Source organism: Haemaphysalis longicornis, unplaced genomic scaffold (genome assembly GCF_048455015.1).
Source record: "Haemaphysalis longicornis isolate Haplotype H1 unplaced genomic scaffold, Haemaphysalis longicornis Haplotype H1 scaffold_4, whole genome shotgun sequence".
Lineage (NCBI taxonomy): Eukaryota > Metazoa > Arthropoda > Arachnida > Ixodida > Ixodidae > Haemaphysalis > Haemaphysalis longicornis.
The window spans coordinates 187,516,651-187,537,077 of record NW_027526361.1 but is presented as its reverse complement, the minus strand read 5'-3'; the positions used below and the strand labels follow the sequence as shown (position 1 = coordinate 187,537,077).

At 50.5% G+C, this 20,427-nt stretch overlaps 1 protein-coding gene across 6 annotated transcripts in view; it reads right to left on the bottom strand.

The window, feature by feature from the left end:
• Window positions 1–1,997: 1,997 nt before the first annotated feature.
• LOC144179579 (zinc finger E-box-binding homeobox protein zag-1-like) overlaps window positions 1,998–20,427 on the bottom strand; it is a 558,265-nt gene continuing 539,835 nt past the window's right edge. For 3 of the 6 annotated variants that reach the window (XM_077707986.1, XM_077707990.1, XM_077707992.1), the window contains 4 exons: window positions 19,653–19,904; window positions 8,734–10,539; window positions 8,142–8,346; window positions 1,998–7,761 (listed from right to left, as the gene is read on the bottom strand). In XM_077707986.1, coding sequence (XP_077564112.1) covers window positions 7,559–7,761; window positions 8,142–8,346; window positions 8,734–10,539; window positions 19,653–19,904 — 2,466 coding nt within the window. In that variant the 3' untranslated portion in view covers window positions 1,998–7,558. The remainder of the gene's footprint in view (window positions 7,762–8,141; window positions 8,347–8,733; window positions 10,540–19,652; window positions 19,905–20,427) is intronic. The other 3 variants (XM_077707988.1, XM_077707987.1, XM_077707989.1) reach the window with 3 other exon arrangements.

Genomic DNA, 20,427 nt, shown 5'->3' with positions numbered 1-20,427 from the left:
TGCGTTGCGTCAGCGCATTAAACCCCCACAATCAATCAACGTTTACGAGCTACAAGGAAGCCGAAATACTGCCTGTTCTGCGGCAGCCGTGTTCGGTGAAACAGCAGGCAGTGCGTGATCGCACCTGACGTTGCTCATTCCGCAGTCGAAGGACGTATGACTGAGCGGGTAATATGGCGCCGCGAAATTTGTAGCCGACGAAAAAAAGAAACAAACCGTACTTCGACGAAGACAAGATACGGCAGATACGGGGGCTTGTATACGCGTCCTATCTTGTCATCGTCCACGACTGTTTAACGCTACGTTTTCTTTTTTCTGGTTAAACTAGCTGGCGGTCGCGGCGCACCGGTTCACCACGAAGGCACGCTCAAAAAACTTTCGAAACTCTTCAAACAACTTGTTATTTGAGATAATGGTAAAATTAATAAAATCACTGTCTTTAATGAGTTTCCTCCCCGAATATTAACATTGTTCCTAACTACAACCTTGGCCTGCGGAATAGCAGGCACAACCGTTCCGGCAAAAATACGCTTTACTTCTTCTTTCCTTAGTTTTAGAACAACGTGCTTTTATTTTCCACTTACATAATTGCACATTATTCTGGGCATTCTTGTGGTTTAAATTTTCGGTCACTAAAACGTTTCAATCGAAGCCAATAATGAAACCAGAGTCCTTCAGAGTCCGATGAAACTAAGGCGAGCGCGATGTATAATGGCGGCCCATGACGACACAGACGACCTTGATGTAAGCCGCATAGACGCTAGCGCCAGATTCCTCTCTAGTGTATACTGTAAGAAACTCTATGAATATTCGGCCTTCATGCGTGGTTACCGTGATGATGGGCCTGTAACGACTCGGCAAGCAACTTCATCCTCAACGTACAGTGCGCAACGCAACAGCGAGATAATTATTACCTCTGAGAACTCAGACTTTTTAAAAGTACGTTGAGGACAAAAGTGGTCGACTTAGCCTTCACAACGCCCCAGTAGTTTTCTCCGAATTATTTTCGAGGGAGGCAGGATAAGGCTGGAGGTACGAAGGCTGCGCTATACACAAGTACGTCTGTACGTCGATCTTCGTGTACCCGTAGTTGACGTTTCCCCTCAGCCCCCCACTCGAAGGCCACGACGCACTCACTATAGGTCCACCTTTACACAGCTGGAGCTACGGATCCACAGTGACGCCGAAATGCGTGTTCGACTCGCATTGACGACATCCTGGGGTTCAATTCCCATGCCCTCCCAAATGTTGCTCTTTTCAACTCATTTAGTTACTTTAATTGTCTTTACGCCATCAGCCCTTTCAAAGACCGTTTCACTATAGGGACGCCGACGCCGGGCGGCAGCTTTTCTATTAAATGCGCAGTTTAATACTTTCGCACTAAAATTTGTACACAGGTTGAGCGTACCTATAAAGGCGTCTTGTCTCTCGAATGGAGCACCAGCAAGCAGGTAATCGTTTGCTACCAAGTTCCCTTCCCACCCCTTCGCTGTCTTATAACAAGGGCCAGGGTTATCATCATCATCACCTGCCTATCTACGCCCGCTGCAGGGCAAAGGCCTCTCCCATTAATCTCCAATTACCCCGGTCCTGTGCTAACTGCGACCAATTTATCCCCGCAAACTTCTTGATATCATCTGCCCACCTAACGTCCTGCCTTCCCCTGCCACGCTTGCCTTCTCTATAGGGGTCCACTCTGTTACCCTTAATGAGCAACGGTTATCTTGTCTTCGAATTAGATGCCCTGCCCACGTCTATTTCTTCTTAATTTCTATTAATATGTCCTTAACACGCGTTTGTCCTTACCAGGACCAGGGTACTTGAGCGAAATTGCTTGTACCAATGTGGATGGACCTCTTGGGGAGCGCTAATCTAGCGACGTGCGCGCGAGATTGCAAGCGAATCGGCGCGCGTCATGCATGTTGGCGGCGCCCGTTCGATGCGCGGCACCGCCAAAAGGAGAGCAGCAGCTGAGGCAAAGAGTCCACAACACTCTGTTCAGTTGTTAACAAAAAGCTTTATACAAAATATAAATTTTACACAGAATACACAAAATGGTGAAACAACAAAAATTACGAAGAAACAATACTTTATGCACAAATGATTCAGAACTCAGTGGAAGAAAATTCGGGGATTATTTTCCACCATGAGCGCTTTTCTCTCGCACGCTCTCTCTATCTCTCTCGTTCGCTGCACGTGAGAAAACAAAAACACAAGCCACTGCCAATAATAACTAAACAGGACGCGAGGACTCGGAGGATTCCACGATCAAAATGTACGAGGTCACACTTGTTCCCAGCCAAGCCTTCTCCAAACCCGGCTTCCCTGGACGCCAAAACTTGAGTGCACATGGTGTTCACAGCAAGGCCATATGAAGACCATCTACAATTTTAATGTTTTCGTAAATTCAGCTGCCGGGGACCCGGCTCGCGGAAATTCCAAGGAAGATCTCATTCAGCCGGTAAATTGTTTATAGTACGCGATAACAGGCCAAGGCCTGCTAAGCTCTCCCCTGACGTCATTGCTTGATGACGTAGGCGGTGAAGACCTCACAAAAGTATCCGCAATAGGTCAAGGCTACTGCACCCAGTTGACTTAGAAGAGTTGAGAATCTTGCAGGTGTACACGAAACTGCAGCTTGGCTAATCGCAAGCAGTGTACGCAGTCTCCATGAGCATGTGAAAAAAGCCTCAGAAGCAAAGGTAGCCACCGCAGACTGTATAACAACAGAGTCTGGCGACAACCCCAGAGATTACTCCAGCCGCGTAGGAGTAACGAGTGATTATACAAGTTCGTAAGGCTTATTCTAAAAGGTAATGTAACCGGAGGAGAAAGTGAAAAGTGCCGCAGGAATTTCCAATCTAAATCGCAGCTGGTTTTTAGCAGGGCAAGGAACAATTTAATGAGAAAGAGGTCTTAGCGCAAAGCTGGTATATAAGATTAGTAAGACAGACAGATCGCTTTCAGATTCTAATCAGAAGACGTTAAACGACATGCCTAACGGCGATGTCAGCAATTCGAGAACAGTGGCCACAGCGCACACTTCGAGGCGATTAGGAACAGAACTCAGGGGGTAAATGACTCAACTTTGGCACATGTTTCTTTGGCATAAAAGACAGGAACTTTTCCCATCGTTCGCATCAGTTTGTTGTATCAACTGTACAATAACGGCGAGCATTGCCCCATCTCGTAGGCACAGTTTGGCGCCGCTTACACAAACATTAGGAAATGTTCGCGCATGCACAGTGTGTTCGTAACAATACAAACAAAGTCACTTTTATTTTTATCCTCGTCTTTGGCACAGTCAAAAATCTCTCCCTCTCTTTTTTGCACCGTTCTAGCAGTGAACACACTCCAGGCTTCAATTCCTATAATACTGAGCAACAGTTCCGGAACATGGGGACAATACCGCATGTACGAGTGTGTATGTTCAACCATTCACGATTCTCGAAAAGCGCAATATCGTAACTAAAGGTGCAGAACCAAGGAACTATTGCAACGAAAACAATGGCAAATGACGGCGATATCAAATGAAAAAATAAAGCTCTTGCTTTATAACTGCCATTGGGAGAAACAATGACCAGAACAAATGAGTCGTCCCGCACGACAACAGTAGCCTGCTACACGGCGAAATTATGCCCCGGAAAAAAAAAAAATTTCGGCACTCCCGTTTTCTGTTTTGACCACTTACTCCAACCGAATTTGACGGAATTGCTACAAAATTATGCAGAGAAAAAGGGTGGAAAAGTGCGATGACGGAGATTTGAAAATCACCTATATTACAGAGTGACTAGGTACACTCATCGGTTAGGCTACAGATCTGTACGCCCAGTGTAAGTCTGATTACGAGGAAAACGCGACGGAAATTTGCGCGCAACACGGTGAACCGAAGAATGAAAACAAAAAAAAAAAAAGAAGCACACAATGCCATCTACCAACCCCACAGGTTTTCTAGTTCGTGGCCCTTTGTCGTCATAAATACCGACTTGGTTGCTGATTTTCGTCCTGACTGAAGTTAAGGACAAAAGACGATTGCCCTCGTAGGCTCGAAACTTCCGGTATATATACACAGCTAGGTTTAGGTGAAACCGCCACGAAGTTGCTGCGTTTGACCGCTGTTTATTGAAGGCGCCAGACCTTAAACGGAAGGTTGACACGAGAGCTGCTGAAGTGCCCATATTGCTCTGCCAAGTCTGACGGTCATAACACCGTTTTTTTTAATAATATATGCCTCGGGGATAAAATAAAGCAATTTTGATGAATTCCAGCCGAGGCCTGTCAGTGAGACTCATTATTGCACAAAGCTCCCCGGAAAGAAATGGAACGAGTGAAAAGCGAGGGAAAGTTTGGAAAACGTCGCCTATAGATCATTTAAGTAACCTATGTATCGCTGAAGGAAGTGCAGTAAGCACTTTATTTGCAAGTTAGTCGTTTAAATGTGGCTGATTTGAAGCGCGGATCACATGATGAGTCATGTGAAGTGTCCTTCCGTGTGACCTTACTGCGAGCTGTATTCTGATTACAAGAACCTTCGTTTGTTTTTTTACGTTAAACAGAGGACCTAAAGTGTGGTGTCAGTACAAGGTACACGGTGCAAAATCGGGGCGAGAAGCCGCTATTGAGGCGGCTTTACGCTCGGAGGGGGGGAGGGGGGGGGGTTGTGCGCCGCGAGCAATATGCGAACGGAGAACAAAGCGGGTGGAGCGAGAATACTTTATACAATATACCTTGGCACAAGTAAAGGAACAACAACAAAAGAAAAAAAGAAAAACATAATTCACATACAATAAAAAACAATACTGAAAAAAAAAAAGCTCGCATTGCCGCTTTTTTGTTGAACTTATGTACATACTAGCGGCCATCGACAAACTCTGCAGACGATGGAGCTTTCTTTGGTACACACTCGCTGTATGAGGCTTGACAAAAGCAAAATAACAGAGAACCTATGACTTTCACACAGTTTGATTTATCGACATACCCGGAGGTATACCCACACATACGGCTAGGTCATTCCCGGTTGAGATGATTCACATAATTTTACGGGGAAAAATTTTCTCCGTCGAGTTGCACTTCAATCCCTCCCAAAAAAACTAGCTGACACAGATCATTGCGTTTCCATGCATATGCGATGGGAGCGCCCCCTGGTGTCACATCCCACACGAGAACTATACCGAAATTAGTAATGCAGTTCCTGCGACAGACGATCCAGAATCCTCCTTGCCGTAAGTAAACAAATCTTCTTGAATGCGAAAAAAGACTACACAGCAGCAAAAGTTATACTGCTTGGAACTTTATGTATTTATATATATATATATATATTTATAATATACATAATATTGTACATATATCTTCAAATATGCGCGTGTGAAGAATATATCTTGAGATTGCAAGTTTAGCGGCGTCATGGCGTATCGTTCTTTGCATTTTTTTCTTTGCACACATGGACCAGAATGCGTGAAAACTGACGACTGCGACAGGCTATGGGCTGCCCGAGTGAAAAAAAGGGGGTGGGGAATGAACAAAATAGAAACGAGTGACGTCATAGGGTCGGTGTTCTATTTACACGAGTTGATTGCATACCAGTGAATTCTCGCCCTGTTTTTTTTGTCCTACTTGCTGTGACATCCTGAGAAAATGACAAACAAGAAGCTTATTTATCCTGCTCGAGTGTGAGGAAAAGCTGTCAAATGCAAGACTATGTGGGCTTCAACAAATACTCTCTCTGGGTTCTTTGGCATTAAAAAAAATTGCACGTTGACACATGAAAACGACTATATCGCCACACGCTCGACTAGTCAATGCCTCGCAGCGTGTGCGACGACAGGTAATTGCTGAAAACTTTGTAAACGGAAAGACCCCGAAAATGATAGCTGATAAACTAAGAGTGCTCAAAATATCGCAATGCAGTGGACAAAGCAATGAGTGGCAGTAGTTCAAAAATGTACACAATTAAATTAGTGAACCAAAACAAGCGGGCAGGAATTTTCTAAGTGTAAGTAGCAGGCTTTACCAAATAAGCTACCAGGGGCAGTTAATTCGTTGCTTGTAACAACGCCTCAGGAAAGCGTGCTTCCGCCGCCAATTCCAGTTAGCATAAACTCGTACGGCACACTGTTCAACTAGCCTGCTCTACTTGGCACAGTACAACTCCTTCGTTGTAAATAGGAAGCGACGTAAACTTCGTGGTCTTGTGTCTCTTTTTCCCCTGTAAACCTATGCTGTAAACCAGGTACAGTGTCGGAGTTTTACCCGATAGCTCAATATCTGCGTTAAACAGGAAGAAATCGCCATGAGATTTCAAACAAAACGCGAGCAGGTGAGTACTTCCAAGGTTGAGAAAATGCTTCCTTAACGAAGAAGCTCCGCACACGTGCTCATTTTTAAATCGAGAATATTTCAGGAGAGAAAACAAACTGTCTACACAAGCAGCTAGCTTCATTCTCAGACTTCACAAGCCTTATATATATAGTCGTGACGTGAACACGCGCTAGAGTCGTGAGACATTAGACAACTACCAGCGCAGCAAACAGCAAAACATTCAAGCACACACACACACACATACCCGCGCACATTTTCGTGCACAATAACACCCACACGAATGTTTAGTCCCAGTGAATGAAGAAATCACGTGGACAGCATGTACACAACAGCACTGCACGGCATAAAAACAGCTCTTGGTGTTAGATGTTTCAGCAGAGGAGCATAGCGAGAGTAAACAAAATAAGAAAAAAAACGGTTTATACAATGTCTTCTTCCGCTCAAAAGCAATGCTCATCCGTGTCCGTGCTTTTGTTTTTCCTTTTACACTTTTGATCCCGTGAAGCTGCTGCAAGTGGCTGGTGAATGGAACGGTCGTCTTGCTGCTGGTTGTTCGTGAAAGGATGGAGTGATGAGTGGTCGGAGGGTACCTGCCACTTCGCCCAAGCCACCGGTCACTGAGCACCGGCGACGGGACACTCGGGTGGGAATACTGTGGGCGATGACTCGAGTTCAGATCGTACTTCCCTTGTGTAGTAAAAAGGAGCAACGTACACCCATCTCAGGTCTTCATTTTCTGCACCGAGGATGTCTCAAGGAGGACTTTGTGGGTAAAGCAGCACGCGCGCACACAGACACGCACCTTGCCTCGCAAGAGTGTCCTGCTGGTGTTGCACGGGTGCAGAGCATTTGTTGTTGCACCGCACTCCCTGAGGGAAGACCGGATGACGTCGTGCGATGGCGCTGGTGACCGTGTTCTTCACGAGTCAGTCTTTCTCCGCACGTAGTGTGGCCGGATGCTCCACTCCAGAGCACGATTGGAGTCTCGCCGCCGTGCTAGGGTTGGGAAGTTGACCGTTCACACCGACCTCGGGCGCACCGTCGAACGAAGCTGACGCGAAACCTTGAACACACAAAGAACTCTGTCGACGAAGCAGCGGCGGCGTGCACAGCGGCGGCCTCAAGTAGTCAATCCCCACTCAGAGCTCACTTGGCATGTGGAATGCGGTAAACAGCACGGTGGCACCCTTGGCTCAGCACAGGGCCTTTTTGTTCGCAAAAGGAGTGCGCAGAGCCCCGCCTACTTGCCGTTCTCTCGGTAGGGCTTGCAGTAGCTGAACCGGTGGTTCATGTGCTGGCTGTAGGAGCCGGAATGGGAAAAGCGCTTGAGGCACTTCTGGCACTGGAAGGGCTTCTCGCCGCTGTGCAGCCGCTTGTGCTCCGTCAGGTGGTGCTTGTGTTTGAAGGCCTTCTCGCAGACGTCGCACTTGTGCGGTCGTTGGCCTGCACAGAAGCGGGAAACCTTAAGTCCCAAAGGAACTACAGAAACATGCACACTGAACTTTTAGCATGCCTGTACGTCAGTTGTCAGCTGCAAGTAACACAAGAACTGAGCTATATCATTCACAAAAATGCAAAAGCTGCGGCTCAGCCTTATTTTAGAACGCTAAATTTTGTACTGCCACTTCAAATGCCTGCCCCAAAAAGATCTTGCCATAACTCAGTTCCCTTTTTCCATTCGATGCTAGCCGTCTTAAAACTTCTGTCGGAGCTCTTATCTGAAGTTACCATTATGCCTTGCCTAAATAGATCGAGTCAGGCGAGTTAGGTTGGCCTCTCAGTGAACCCGCACACCTCGGCAGTAGTATATAGCGGTGACTGACCTGAGTGTTCGTACTTGTGCCTGGCCAGCGAGCTCTGCTTGCTGAACATCTTGTCGCACTGGTCGCAGGAGAACATGCCTTCCTCGGAGGCACTGTCCCCCTTGGCGGACATCTTGCGCTTCTTGGAGCCAGGCTGGCGAGGATCCTCGTCGTTCGATGGGCTGTCCTCGTCAGCCAAGCTGCCGTCGCACCCGCCACCATCGCCCTGCGTGCGTGTGGCGAAAAACAGTGCGAGTGCATTTATTAAGTGCTGCAAATTGGATCTCACTGAGTGTACAGTGGATGGAGAAGGAAAAGTTTATTTACATGTTAGTGGACGCGACTGGACATGGGCATTTGACAAATCCCTTCCTATAGCTTTCTGCGACTGGTTTGCATTTTCAAACACTATGTGCACCCATACTTACGTGCACTTAGGCTATTATTGGAATGTCAACCTCACCTACTCATTCCTTTCCATTTAAAACTAAGATACACAAAGCAAGTACTGCACAGCAGCGATTTTGAAAGAGAAATCCAACCAAGGGGCAAGACATCCCGTACACAGCTGCAGTCAAGGGAAGCGCGAAGTGAAACAACTTCAGAAACTCACCTGTCTGAAACCCTTCTTGCGGTAGCACTTGGGACTGCTGGGGTCTCCGCAGCCATGTTCATCCACGTCGGGGTAGTATGGTGACGGCATCATCTTGCCGTCTCCGAGGCCAGCAGCCCCTCGAGGCGGGGGGCTGTTGGTGGCATCATGGCTGTCGGAGGACGTCGAAGAGCGCATCAGGTCGGCGCTCGTGGGTGGCGAAAGGGCAGCATGGGGAGAGGCGAGCAGGAGTCCGACCACGGAATTGGGATCATGGGGAGCCGACGGGTAGCCATGGAGGGGCCTGTCCAGGAACGGAAGGTCGCGGAACCGCTGCAGGTCAACATGCCCCTCGAAGTCGAAACCCTTGAGGGCCGACAGCGCCAGAATCTTGTTCGCGGAGGGCGGCAGCAGGGGGCTAGCCGAGTGGGCATTAAGTAAAGCTGCCTTCAACTCCTCGTGAGCCCCATACGAAGCCAGCGGACCGGGAAGTGACAGAGGAGAGGACCTTCGCCGATGCAACCCATCGCCATTGAGGAACGCCGTGTCGCTGTCCCGAGGCGTCCGCGGAGACTTTTGACTCAGGTTGAGCACTTCACCGTCATTCTCCGAGCCCCCGTGACCATCACCATTGTTCCACTGCAAAGCAAGGTAGGAGCTAGATCCGGGCTTGACCGAGAGATCCAGAGGTTGCTCGGACTCCGCCAACGCGGGATCCGAAGATGGTTCGTCGGGTAGCGACGCGCCCCCGTTGAGCGCAGCGCCAAGAGACGCGTACGGCAGCGGAAGCAGAGAACGGAAGCTGGCGGCGGGCTTTCCCGGAGCCGCGGGGCACCCGAACGGTGGCGACGACAGCTGGCGGGACTGGGAAGCGGCAGGCCTGGCCGCGACGCTCTGGAACCAAGCTCGCACGGCCCTCGTGCTCGAGTCTATCTCCCGCGCGAGGCTGGACAGCTCTTCGTGGCTGGGCGACGGGTTGATGTGAAAGGCGGCGGTCAGAAGCATCTCGCCCTTGGCCGATATGGTGTCGGGTCGGGGTCGCCTCCTGCCCTCGCCGTCGTCGCCGCTGTCGTCGTCACACGTCGTGTCGCTTCCGGCAGACGATTCGCGACCGGACTCGCCCCTGAGGGAAAACTGAGGGCAAGCTTTGAGATCGGAGTACAGGTTGCGGTTCACGTCCCTGTTGGCGGTGCACGTGAAGGTCTCGTGCTGGTACAGCGCCATTGGGTTGTCGAACATGGCTGCCCTGCAGTGGGCGCACGTGTACTCGCGCGACGCGGAGCAGTCGTCGCGGCTTCCCGGGCGCCCCAGCGGGCCGCCGGCGAGCAGCTCGGGGAGCAGGCCGTTCTTCTTGGGCGTAGAGGAGCCGTTGCTGCGCTTGGCCACGCTGGCGTCCATGAACTCGAGGAACTTCTTGACGGCGTCGGCGGGCGGGATCTTGACGTCCCCGTTGGCGGCCTTGTCCATGGCCACGCTGCTCGCCTGCAGCATGTGCGCCACCTCGCCGAAGGAGGGCGGCAGGTACTGCGGAGGCAGCGGCGAGCCGGCGAACTGGCTCGCCAGGAGGTGGTGCAGCGCCAGCGGAGACGCGTACGACGGTAGGAAGGGCGGGGGCACGCCTCCTGGCTGGCCACCGGACGACCGGGCACCACCGTAGTCGGCGAACGAGAAGCGCTCCTGGAGGTAAGCGCCCGTGATCGGCGACACGGACACCTCACCGCCCGCACCGAACTTTGGAATGATGGGCCGGAAGGTGTTGTTCTGGGAACCGCCCGAGACACAGTTGGAGCCGCGGTTCCGCGCTGCCTTAGTGTCCGTCTTTCGGAGCTGCGCAGAGAGAGCGCAGCTTGTGAGGCACTACTGCAGTGACTCATACGTTGTATAACAATACAATTAGGACGGGGTAAAAAATCATTTTTAGTACTTCTTCAGTATGCTGCTTCTACATTGTACAGTAGTTTTAGACCATGCCTGCTTAAAGGGGAGGTGAAGAGGTTTTAAATTAAAAGAAAAGTTGACTAGCAGCAAGTACACGTTGAATAGTTCCTGTGTATGAAATATTTTCGCAATACATGCAATAAAAGCGGCGCAATGCGCAAACAAAAGTGGCCCGATGCCCAGCCCCCATCTAGGCGCGCGATGCCGGAAGACCGAAGAGCGCAGGCGAAAACCGGCCGGAAAACGTCATACCTGGCTTCCGGCCGGATCGGCCACCTACCGGCCGGAAAACGTCATACCTGGCTTCCGGCCGGATCGGCCCCCTCTGCCATGCTCTTTTCGCTGTGTTTCCTGTAGAGGCTCGCCACAGGAAGAATGGTACTTGTTGTTGTTGTTGACAGCACTTATTTGTACAATTTTTCGTGTTCAAAAAGTGTGCACGAACGCCAAACTAGGCATACGTTACCATGCCGTTTTCCTAAGCCGGATAATACCACGCCGCGATGTTTTATAACATACGGAAGCGACAACCGAAGTGGCTGTGCTTGATGACAGAGAATATACTACACTACGTTAGATACTTTGTAAAACACTCCATTGCGTTTTTCCTTTTCTTCTTTTTTTTTTTAATGCAACGGACATAAATGTTCACATTAGATGCTAGATTTAGGAAAGATGGTGAATACTGCTGTACTTTGGCCCGGGATGTTTCGTTCCGTTCCAGAAACAAAGTCACATTTGTTCAGGGAATACCTGTTTCGTTAAACGCGTCGGTTTTCTTTCCCTATGGGCTTAGAACAGTGTTCAAAAACCCATTTCTTGGCGAAACTAAAACAAGGGGCCAATCCTGATAAAGTTGTCTCCCGGCTAATAGGTAAACAGTATTCCTACAAAGTAACAGAACCAAAACCACCACATAACTTATTTTGCAAGTATACATGCCACGATAAGGTAATATTTGTCTGTAATGAAAGAACACCGCTCCGAACCACCACCTCACCATTATTTGTGTTGACTGGGGGGCCTAATTTTTTGCCCATGATTCCGTGTGCCTGCACATTATAACCTGGCAAGCACTTGTTGCCGCTGAACCTCAACTGTGCTCCAGCGATAGTCATTGATATATATAACGATGATACTAAAAAAAGTAGGAGCGAAAAGTAAATATACGGCCTTTGTCCGACTAGCGCGGTAAATGCTTAAATCTAGAAATGCTGAAACAGGCCAACGATTCATTATACCAAACGTTTGGTGATTGTTACCTAAAGTAACGTAACTACAACGTAACTGCCTTGTCCGACTGTTCTGTTAATTATAACGACGTGGCCGTAACATTGTAGCAGAATGCGCAACGCACACGCGAAAATCAAGCCCTACTAGCGCTGATGACGCCGCGGAGGCACCAGTATACTAGCGTTTTCAGAATAAATGCAAGTCAAGCAGTAAGACGCCACTCAAAGGGCAGCTAGCGATCGCGGAGGCGCCTCAGCGCCGCTACCCAAATGGCGCGCGCGCGCGTGTTGGTGTGTGTATGGGGATGAGTAAGGGGAGTGTGTTGGGCGACAACGAACAAAGGAAATTCGGAAGCAGAGTCCGCTTGTCGGTTTATGCGTGTACCGGCCACGTCTCGCATATACGTTTACAGCGCATGAACGCTATTTTTCTGCGCAGTGCACGTACGTGCTTTTCGCTGGTCGATTGATTATGAAACGCCGCTTAATCTAGGCATAAATCGTTTCGATATAGTAACAAACAGTTCAGGCAGTACCTAATATTAACATACGGAATAGAAAACCCCTATGCTGGTTGCCTAATTCAGAAATATTTTGACGGAACCCTCTAGCCGACGCCACAGTCACTGCTTTGGGGTTCTTGGTCGTGTAAAGCAAATTTAAGCTCCAAGATACTGGAACCAACAGCACGGGAAGTTGGAAAATAAACTTGCAGTCATGTGCGAACACTAAACTGCAAGCTAAATTGCCGAAAGGCCATCGCCGCTGCCGTACGAAGGTTCCCAATGCTTCCGTCAACCCGCCGCGGCCGAAGGGTGTCCTCCTTTGACGTCATGACGGGCACAACCAATCAGAGCAGGCGCGTAGCCAGGAATTTTTTCGGGGGGGGGGGGGGTCGATCAAAAGATGGGACGGGAAAATATGTAGGCAAGGATTCTTGCGCGTTGTTTTTCAAACGAAGCTTGAAATAACTGACTTTAACATGCGATTTGTGTATGCTGAACACTAACAGTAAAGCCCACCTTAAGGACTTAGATGATGATGATAATGATGATGACCTAAATTCCCATTCGCCGGTCTATGGATAGGCCACGGGTGATTCGTTCGTCCGTAGAGCAGGCGGTTATGCGGGCACGCGCTCGTGAGCGTGATCATGAGTGTACTCGTGAGTGGCGCACGGTCCCCGAAGTTCGTCAGGCGGAAGTGGAGGTCAACACTGGGTAAGATTCGCGTGTTTTAGATTTTCCCTTAGGAAAGGGACTAATAAGTTTTCTTATCAGCTATGAAGTACAGTCCAGTACGATTTGAAGGTCATCGCACCAGGATCGAGCGGCCACGCCTGCCACCGTCCTACGGTTTCGTTTCGGAACCATGAAAATCAAGATTTCGCACTCTTCTCTCCCTTGTTGGCTGTTCCATGCAGCAACAATGGCCCGCACGACTGACCCACCACTCTTTTGGGTTTCAAGCTTTACATTCGTAGTTATCAAGCACAGACTTGGTTGCCTTTTATCTACGCCGACGATAACGAAACTGGTATGGAAGATTTGCTAAAGCTGGAGTTCTGTCAGCTTCATTTGAAAGAGTAGCTTTCCCACGATAACCTTCGAATCGCAGTGGACTGTACGTGCAGCACATTCGTATACTATGGCGGCGAAGCTATAGTGCGTCTTCGTCCTTAAGTAATCGCCTTTTTGTTAATAGTAAACTTACGCTTAGCGGAACGCCTCATTGCATTGCTGTCAAATGTTGAGCTTGATGCACGCTTCTTAAATTTCACTCCATTTCTATCCGTTAAATCGAACAGACATGACTTCAGTAAAATTTCGGTTAAACAAATACAGAATGCTGATTCTAACCAAGAGGGAGGTTAAGAAAACAATGGAATAGTGCCAAAAAGACAAACCTCCGCAATAAAGAGAATTGTACAGTTTTGTTGATGTGGAGGAAATACAAGATGAGCAGAGCAATGCTTTTCATACAGCAGAAATTATGGAACTGCAATAGTCAATGAAATGCGATGTCGGTAGAAAAATAAACATATCAAGGGTTGATAGTTGACTAAACAAAATACAGTGACATGCTCTGTCGTGTGATTATACTTTGTACCAGTGTAAAGACAAGGAATGACACGCTAAAGACCAGCCCACATGTATGCGAGGCTTTTCATGCTGTTCCGCCAGCGAAACAGCGGGACTGCCTCGATCGGCTCGCGGCAGGTTCCCGGCGCTGCTCGGTGTATCGGACGCGAAATGCACCCGGGCTGTATATGTTGACATGTACAGCATATAAAGCGGGCGCAGGGATCAGACGTTGACCTAGCCCTTATTTTCAGCTTTATATGGGGTAGAATGTCCTTAATACTGCAGGTTCGCGCCTGCTAATCGACTTCAGGCGGTTCTTCAGGCTACCTAAACCGCACCCCAGCCTGGCACAAAACATTTCGGGGGAGGCACGGGCCCGGTGTGCCCCCCCCCCCCCCCTCCCCCTGGCTATGCCCCTGAATCAGAGGCGTCAAAGACGAAAAGCACGCGTCTTTCAAACGGGACCGCCCGTTTTGTAAGATAAATGCCGGTTGGACTCATGTGCGACGAAATTCAATGTGATATTCGGAGTCAGCGCCCAAGAAACTATATAAACGTGCCTCTAACTCAATTTTTTTGGAAACCGCTTCAGCTTCCTTTGACAATTTTTTTCTGAATAATTTTTTTGTACTGTGCCCTGTTTATAGTACTCAAACCTGTTTTTTCAGAGCTAATGTATAATTTCTTGTTATAGTGTTTGCATATTCCATTAGCGTGTTAGACTGACCCGAACCTCGACTGCCTAAATATTTTTAACAATATTTTCGAATTTATTAACAGGAGGTCACCCCGACAGTTTTACTTTGGGACCTCCTTCCATGCGATGTGTACACCGAAAAATGATTAATAAAATCCTTACATCATTAAATACGTGCCAGCGCAACAAGCTTTATAGGTAGGCACCTCTGTGCAGATCTCGATGTGGTTCTGTGGCCTCCGCTCTTTTACAGAACGTACGGCGGACCGCGGGTGCCGAACACACCTCCTCTCCGCGGATCGACGATCCAGGCATCAAAGTGACAACAGCGGCGGAAAGATGTACAGTTGAAGCCTTCGCACTTTACCATTAAGACCGCCGTGCGACGTTCGGACATTAGAGAGGTTTAGCAGTCCGTCGTGTACGTAGTTACCGTGTTGACCAGGACCCGACTGCGCCTGCGCGCGCGGAAAAGCGAGGAGGCGCATCTCACCGTGACGAATGCACAAGCAAGGCGAGGGCCTGCCCGCCGAACAAATCCCCCTACCGCGTCGAATGCGCAAGTGCCCAGACGGGTCCTGGTCAACGCGGTAACCACGTACAACACGGAACATACGGACTGCTAAAACTCTCTAATAACTCCACAAAATACGCAATAGATGACCTTTACGGGTGGGTAATCAACAGCCAAAACGGTTTCCGCATACAGTTTTAAGTTGCGTACGCGGGCCATGCCAAACGTAAGAGCTTAAGTTAAATATGCGGTACACATTTCGGAGCACCTCTCGTTTCCTTCCCACTTATTGCGGAAGGCTAGGCGAAACGCGGCTGCAACAACCCACATACCGCAAATGTCAAGCATCCTCCTCCAAAGAGCCGCCGTTGACCGCCGACACATACTGAGCAGGTGACCGGGAAACCCGCGCGTATAAATTATTCAGCCGAGCCGCTTCCGCGGTGGCCGTCCTGTTTTCGTAGCAACGCAAAGCAGGTTTGAGCGCAACAACCGCCCGACATTTCTTCTCATCCGACAGAAACTCGGAGCACACCACGAGTGGAGAGGAGCGAAGGAGAGCGGGAACAAACAGGAGTAAGGAGCCGATCGGGCCTTCTTCAGGCCAAAACAAGAGCGGTGGCGGCGGCCTTGGAGAAGAGAGAGACGGGAAAGGTCGGCCTCGGAAGGAGGGGCGTCAGGCCGAGGCGGCGAGAAAAACACGTGGACGACGCGACGGAGGGAAGAGACCTGGCAGGCCGCGCCGCACCTACGTAGCGCTGCGAGCAGCCCCCCCCCCCCCCCCCGCACGCAGGAGTCACCGCGTGGCACTCGCAAAAAGAAAGCGAGCGGCATGGCGGCAACAAAAGATATACAGGGATGCTATTCGGAGACGCCGACGCGGGTCTTGGAGAGGTATTTGCGACCCTCCCCGTCCTCTTTTTCCCTTGGAAGGAGGAGATCCTGCATTTTCCGCCACGTAGAGAAAACTGTTCAGAGCGCCCCATGTCACACGCTTTTTATCGTGACTGCGGCGGGCTCAAGCGGCCACAGGAGTTGGCGATGCCGTTGCTTGCGTCCGACCCGCGATTTGGCCACACGAGTGCGTGAACGGTAATTCCGCTGTTATGTAAAGCACGAACGGATGGTCATAATGCGGAATCTCGAAAACTAAGCACGCTCTGTCGCGTAGCGCGAGGAGGCATTTTCGCCGGCACTTGCATGTGGCGAAAAGTTTCGATATGTACGTCGAACGTGGACCATATTCGCGGGCTCCTCTCGTCAACCTAGTAGAGGCAGGCGCGTTATAAAAACGGCATTTCGCAGCAATCTTTCACCTAAAGTGCTGCCTTAGCTCCAGAACGCGGTGCGAATCTTCAGGACTTGGTGCAATTCGTCGGCAAAGGTTGCCGCCAACACGTGACGTCTGACTGCTTCAACCTTGCATAAATATTTAACACGTGGTGCAACAATCACGGTTCGTTGCCTTCTGCGCCACATAACTTTGCAGAGCACTCGAAAGGTTTTGATCAGTTAGGCATAATATTAATGCAACGTCGGAAATGCTCACCACGAAACATGTACGCTGCGTCGATGAAGTGGACACGAACTGCCGACATACATTCGCAGCCAACCAGACTCATCGAAGCCCCGACCAACAGCCCGAAAAAGACGGTACACACCTCAGGCCATCACCGTAAAGTCGCGCACATCCCCACACTCCACAGACCGCGGTTCAAACTTGAATCCCCCCGTGCGCGGCCTTCCCTGCGGGGGACTGCGGGGACCGCCGTCGGCGTCCCTAGCTTTACGAGCGCCTCCTCCGATGGCCATGGCGGCCGTCCTTTCCTCCGGCAGCACCTGCTGGCATGCGGCGGACATCCCCGCCCCTGCACGCACTTTTACCTTTCTACTTCCGCGGCGTCCGCCGGGCTTTTTGGGCCGCGCTCCCCGACGGATGCGGCGGCTTTGTTTACGTCGGCCTAACGAGATCCCAGATGGGAGCGGGGGTAGGTTGCCAACTGGGGCGCAAAATGTGGCACGAGTAACTAGTGACAATGGCGTCCTTGAGATGGTCGGGCGCACAACGCTGCCCCACCTACCTGTTCTCATTTGTTTCGTGAGGGGAAAATCAAAAACAGACAGGAAGCAACTGAAATTTGCGTTTATAATAGAAGATACCCCGTAAGTCTACGCTCGAGCGTACATAACGTACCTTTTAAGACGCAAGGACGAACTAAACTGTACTCGGATTACTGACCTTGCGCCCTGACCCGAACACAGGAAATACTGGGGTGACGAAGCACTACAGATGCAGAACCCGCTCCCCTCTTCTCCCCCCCCCCCCTTCTACCCTCAGTAATGGTAAATATTTGCACTACAGTTTTTTTTTTTACAATACAACACAATACAAGGCACCCTAGCACTTGTTACCACGACGTTTGGGCACGCGTCACGCAACCCGATGCGTGTCGAAGAATGCGAATTCAGCTTGAAAACTTTCGCGGACGCGGTATTTTCACGGAAGCGCAACTTGCGCGATGTCATCGACGGACCGAGCTGCTGGAAGCAGGATCTCCTCGGTTCTACGCAAGCGGAATACGCTTCGCTCACAAAAAGTTGGGCAGGGCAACGAGAACAGCTAGCTATACGGGAAGCTCGAATCCATGGGACGACAGTGAACCGGAAACGTCGCAATCACCACCTGCTGCTGGACGATGCTTTACACGCGGCGGGACACGTGGAATACACATTGTTGTCGGCCCCAAAGGCGCCTCGGCCATCAGGCTTCCCCGCAAGTCGTTACGTCGTCCTGGCCGCGGAAGATGCGCCCGTGCCGTTCCAAGTGCCAGACGCCGCTCCCTGCAAGCATCTGGAAGCACTTTCAATGAAGGCTTCCGTCGCGGTGCACTGTGCTTTACGTATCGCGGGTGGTCGCCTCCGCTTCAGCGGTAGCGAAAAACGCTTTGCGGAGGGCACAGAACGTTCCGGCGAGACAGAAGGCTCCTCTCAGCCAAAGCAGGCGTGAAAAAAACAGCTCGCCCCGCCGCCGTGACCCCAGCAGGTGACGGGAGCGCGCGCGGCACGGCAGGTCTAAACGAGCGCGTCCGGGTGGTCCGCGTGCGCGCGACTGTGTATAACTAGCACCGTTCAGCGTACACACAGGCCCACGTGCGGCCAACATGCGCGTGCGGTGCGAAGAAAAGCGGAACACGGGTGTGCATCTGTTCCCGTTATGAAAACGCCGGTCGACGTTGCCTCGCGTGCCCCAAACTAAGCAGCGCTGTGACCGCGACGCCAGAGGCGCCTCGTGACGCGAGAGGAAACGAGCGTACACAGCGAGCCGCCTCTGTGTAAGCGCGTCTGCAGCAGCAATGTGGGCCCCTGCAAGGATCAATAGTCGTGCATGCAGGCGAAGTTGAGAGCGATAACGGCGAACTACTTTTTATCTTTTCTTTCCAAAATCGAGATAGGCAGACAGATATGGGGATTGTTTTATTCGTGCCTATTCTATATCCAGCTGATTGAATGCCAAAAAGTTGCCTTCCACTGTCGGCAACATTTGAAAAGCCGCCAGAAATACCTGGATATCTAAAAAATGCTGGATATCTAAAAAATAACCTGACGACTCACGAATCCCGCATACCATTGTACCGCGCTCCCAAGTGCCTGCAGAAAATATTTCGTTGGCACCTGCGCGCCCACACCGTACCATCTCTACGCCTGGTATTAACCCGCCACGGTGTATACGAGTTAGGGAACAACGCAACGTGGCGTAAAATACGTTGTCTTCGAGGGAAATTTGCCGACTCGCCGCAACATCACGGAGTCCTTGCCTTTCGGAGTCCTTGTCAGAGCTGAGCGCCGTACATAGCTGAAATAACTAACCGAGCAGCAATTTCATTCGAAGGTTTAGAAACCCGAGCCATACAAACTTCGTCTCTTGGTGTACGAGAAACAAAACAATTTATGTGCGCGAAACAAAACAATTTGCCTGCTCCGCAACGTCTGTGAACGTTTAGAAGCGCGCACAAACAACGGGCCACTTACGATTGCTCCGGGGCCGTTTTTTTTTTTTTTTTTTTTTACGTGTACAAGTAATCCGGGTACAAGTTAAGAGCGGCAATAGTTCATGCAGTGTATCACTCCGCCGATGAAAGGGACTCGCGACGTCAACGCGCAGGAGGTTGCGCTTACTGCGCGGCATCGTCTGCTTTTTCTCGCGTATTTTGTCGCCGATGAAGTAGTCCGTAAGCAGATTAGGTCCGAAAAATCACGGAACGACCCCAGTCACGCTCAAAACGCTAGTAGTAACGCACTCTTTGTGTCGCACGGAGGAACAGCCGATGGCGACGTGATGAGGCGGAAGGCCAACTCCATTGTCGGTTTTAAGTAATGCCAGAGTATATTATAGAAGCTGGAATTTGGCTTGCAAGCCGGAACCCACCGGCTTACAGGCCAGCTTGGTGCGCTTTCCGAGGCGGGGCGGGGCCTACCTTGAGGTTGACGATGAGGCACTTCTTGCTTGTCATGTGCGACGAGTAGGAGCCCGAGTGGGAGAAGCGCTTGAAGCAGTGCGGGCACTCGAACGGCTTCTCGCCGCTGTGGATGCGGATGTGCTCCTTCAGGTGGTGCTTGAACTTGAACGCCTTGCCGCACGACGCCTCGGGGCACTTGAACTTGCGCAGCGCCGCGCTCTCGTCCACCACCGGCGTCTGCTGCTGCGGCTGCTGCTGCGGCGGTGACTGCTGCGCGGTAATGTCAACACGCGCCGTCAGCTTTAAAATCGACTTGAAATGAAAGAGTTTCACGAGCGCCCAGGCTGAATGAAACCCGACCGTAGTGCTGAGCAAACGCTCAAAGCATAGTACGCACAAGAGTTACGCCTCTATAAGCCGCCTCGAATGTTTGTAGTCTAGCGCAACCTGCAGCTCCAACGGGCATGCGGTGCCGATAATCATCACTTCAGCCTGCCTAACGACTATTCGAAGCGAAATATCAAACAGTCTCGAGCTTGCATCAGCTGATTGACTGTGCGTGCATCTATAGAAACGCCACCTGAAAAACGCTGCACACGCCAAGAAGCAAGTGTGCGCACTGCTGCATAGGCAGACAGCTTTGCACGGAAATACATCAGAAGGCATGCGTAGCATGATCGCCTTAGCGGACGCCACCAGGCAAAAATGTTAACTGTCTCGTGTAAAGCATCTTTGAATTATGCATGAAATAAAGCTGCCCCGAGTTCATGGGTGACCTATGAACTCGGGGCAG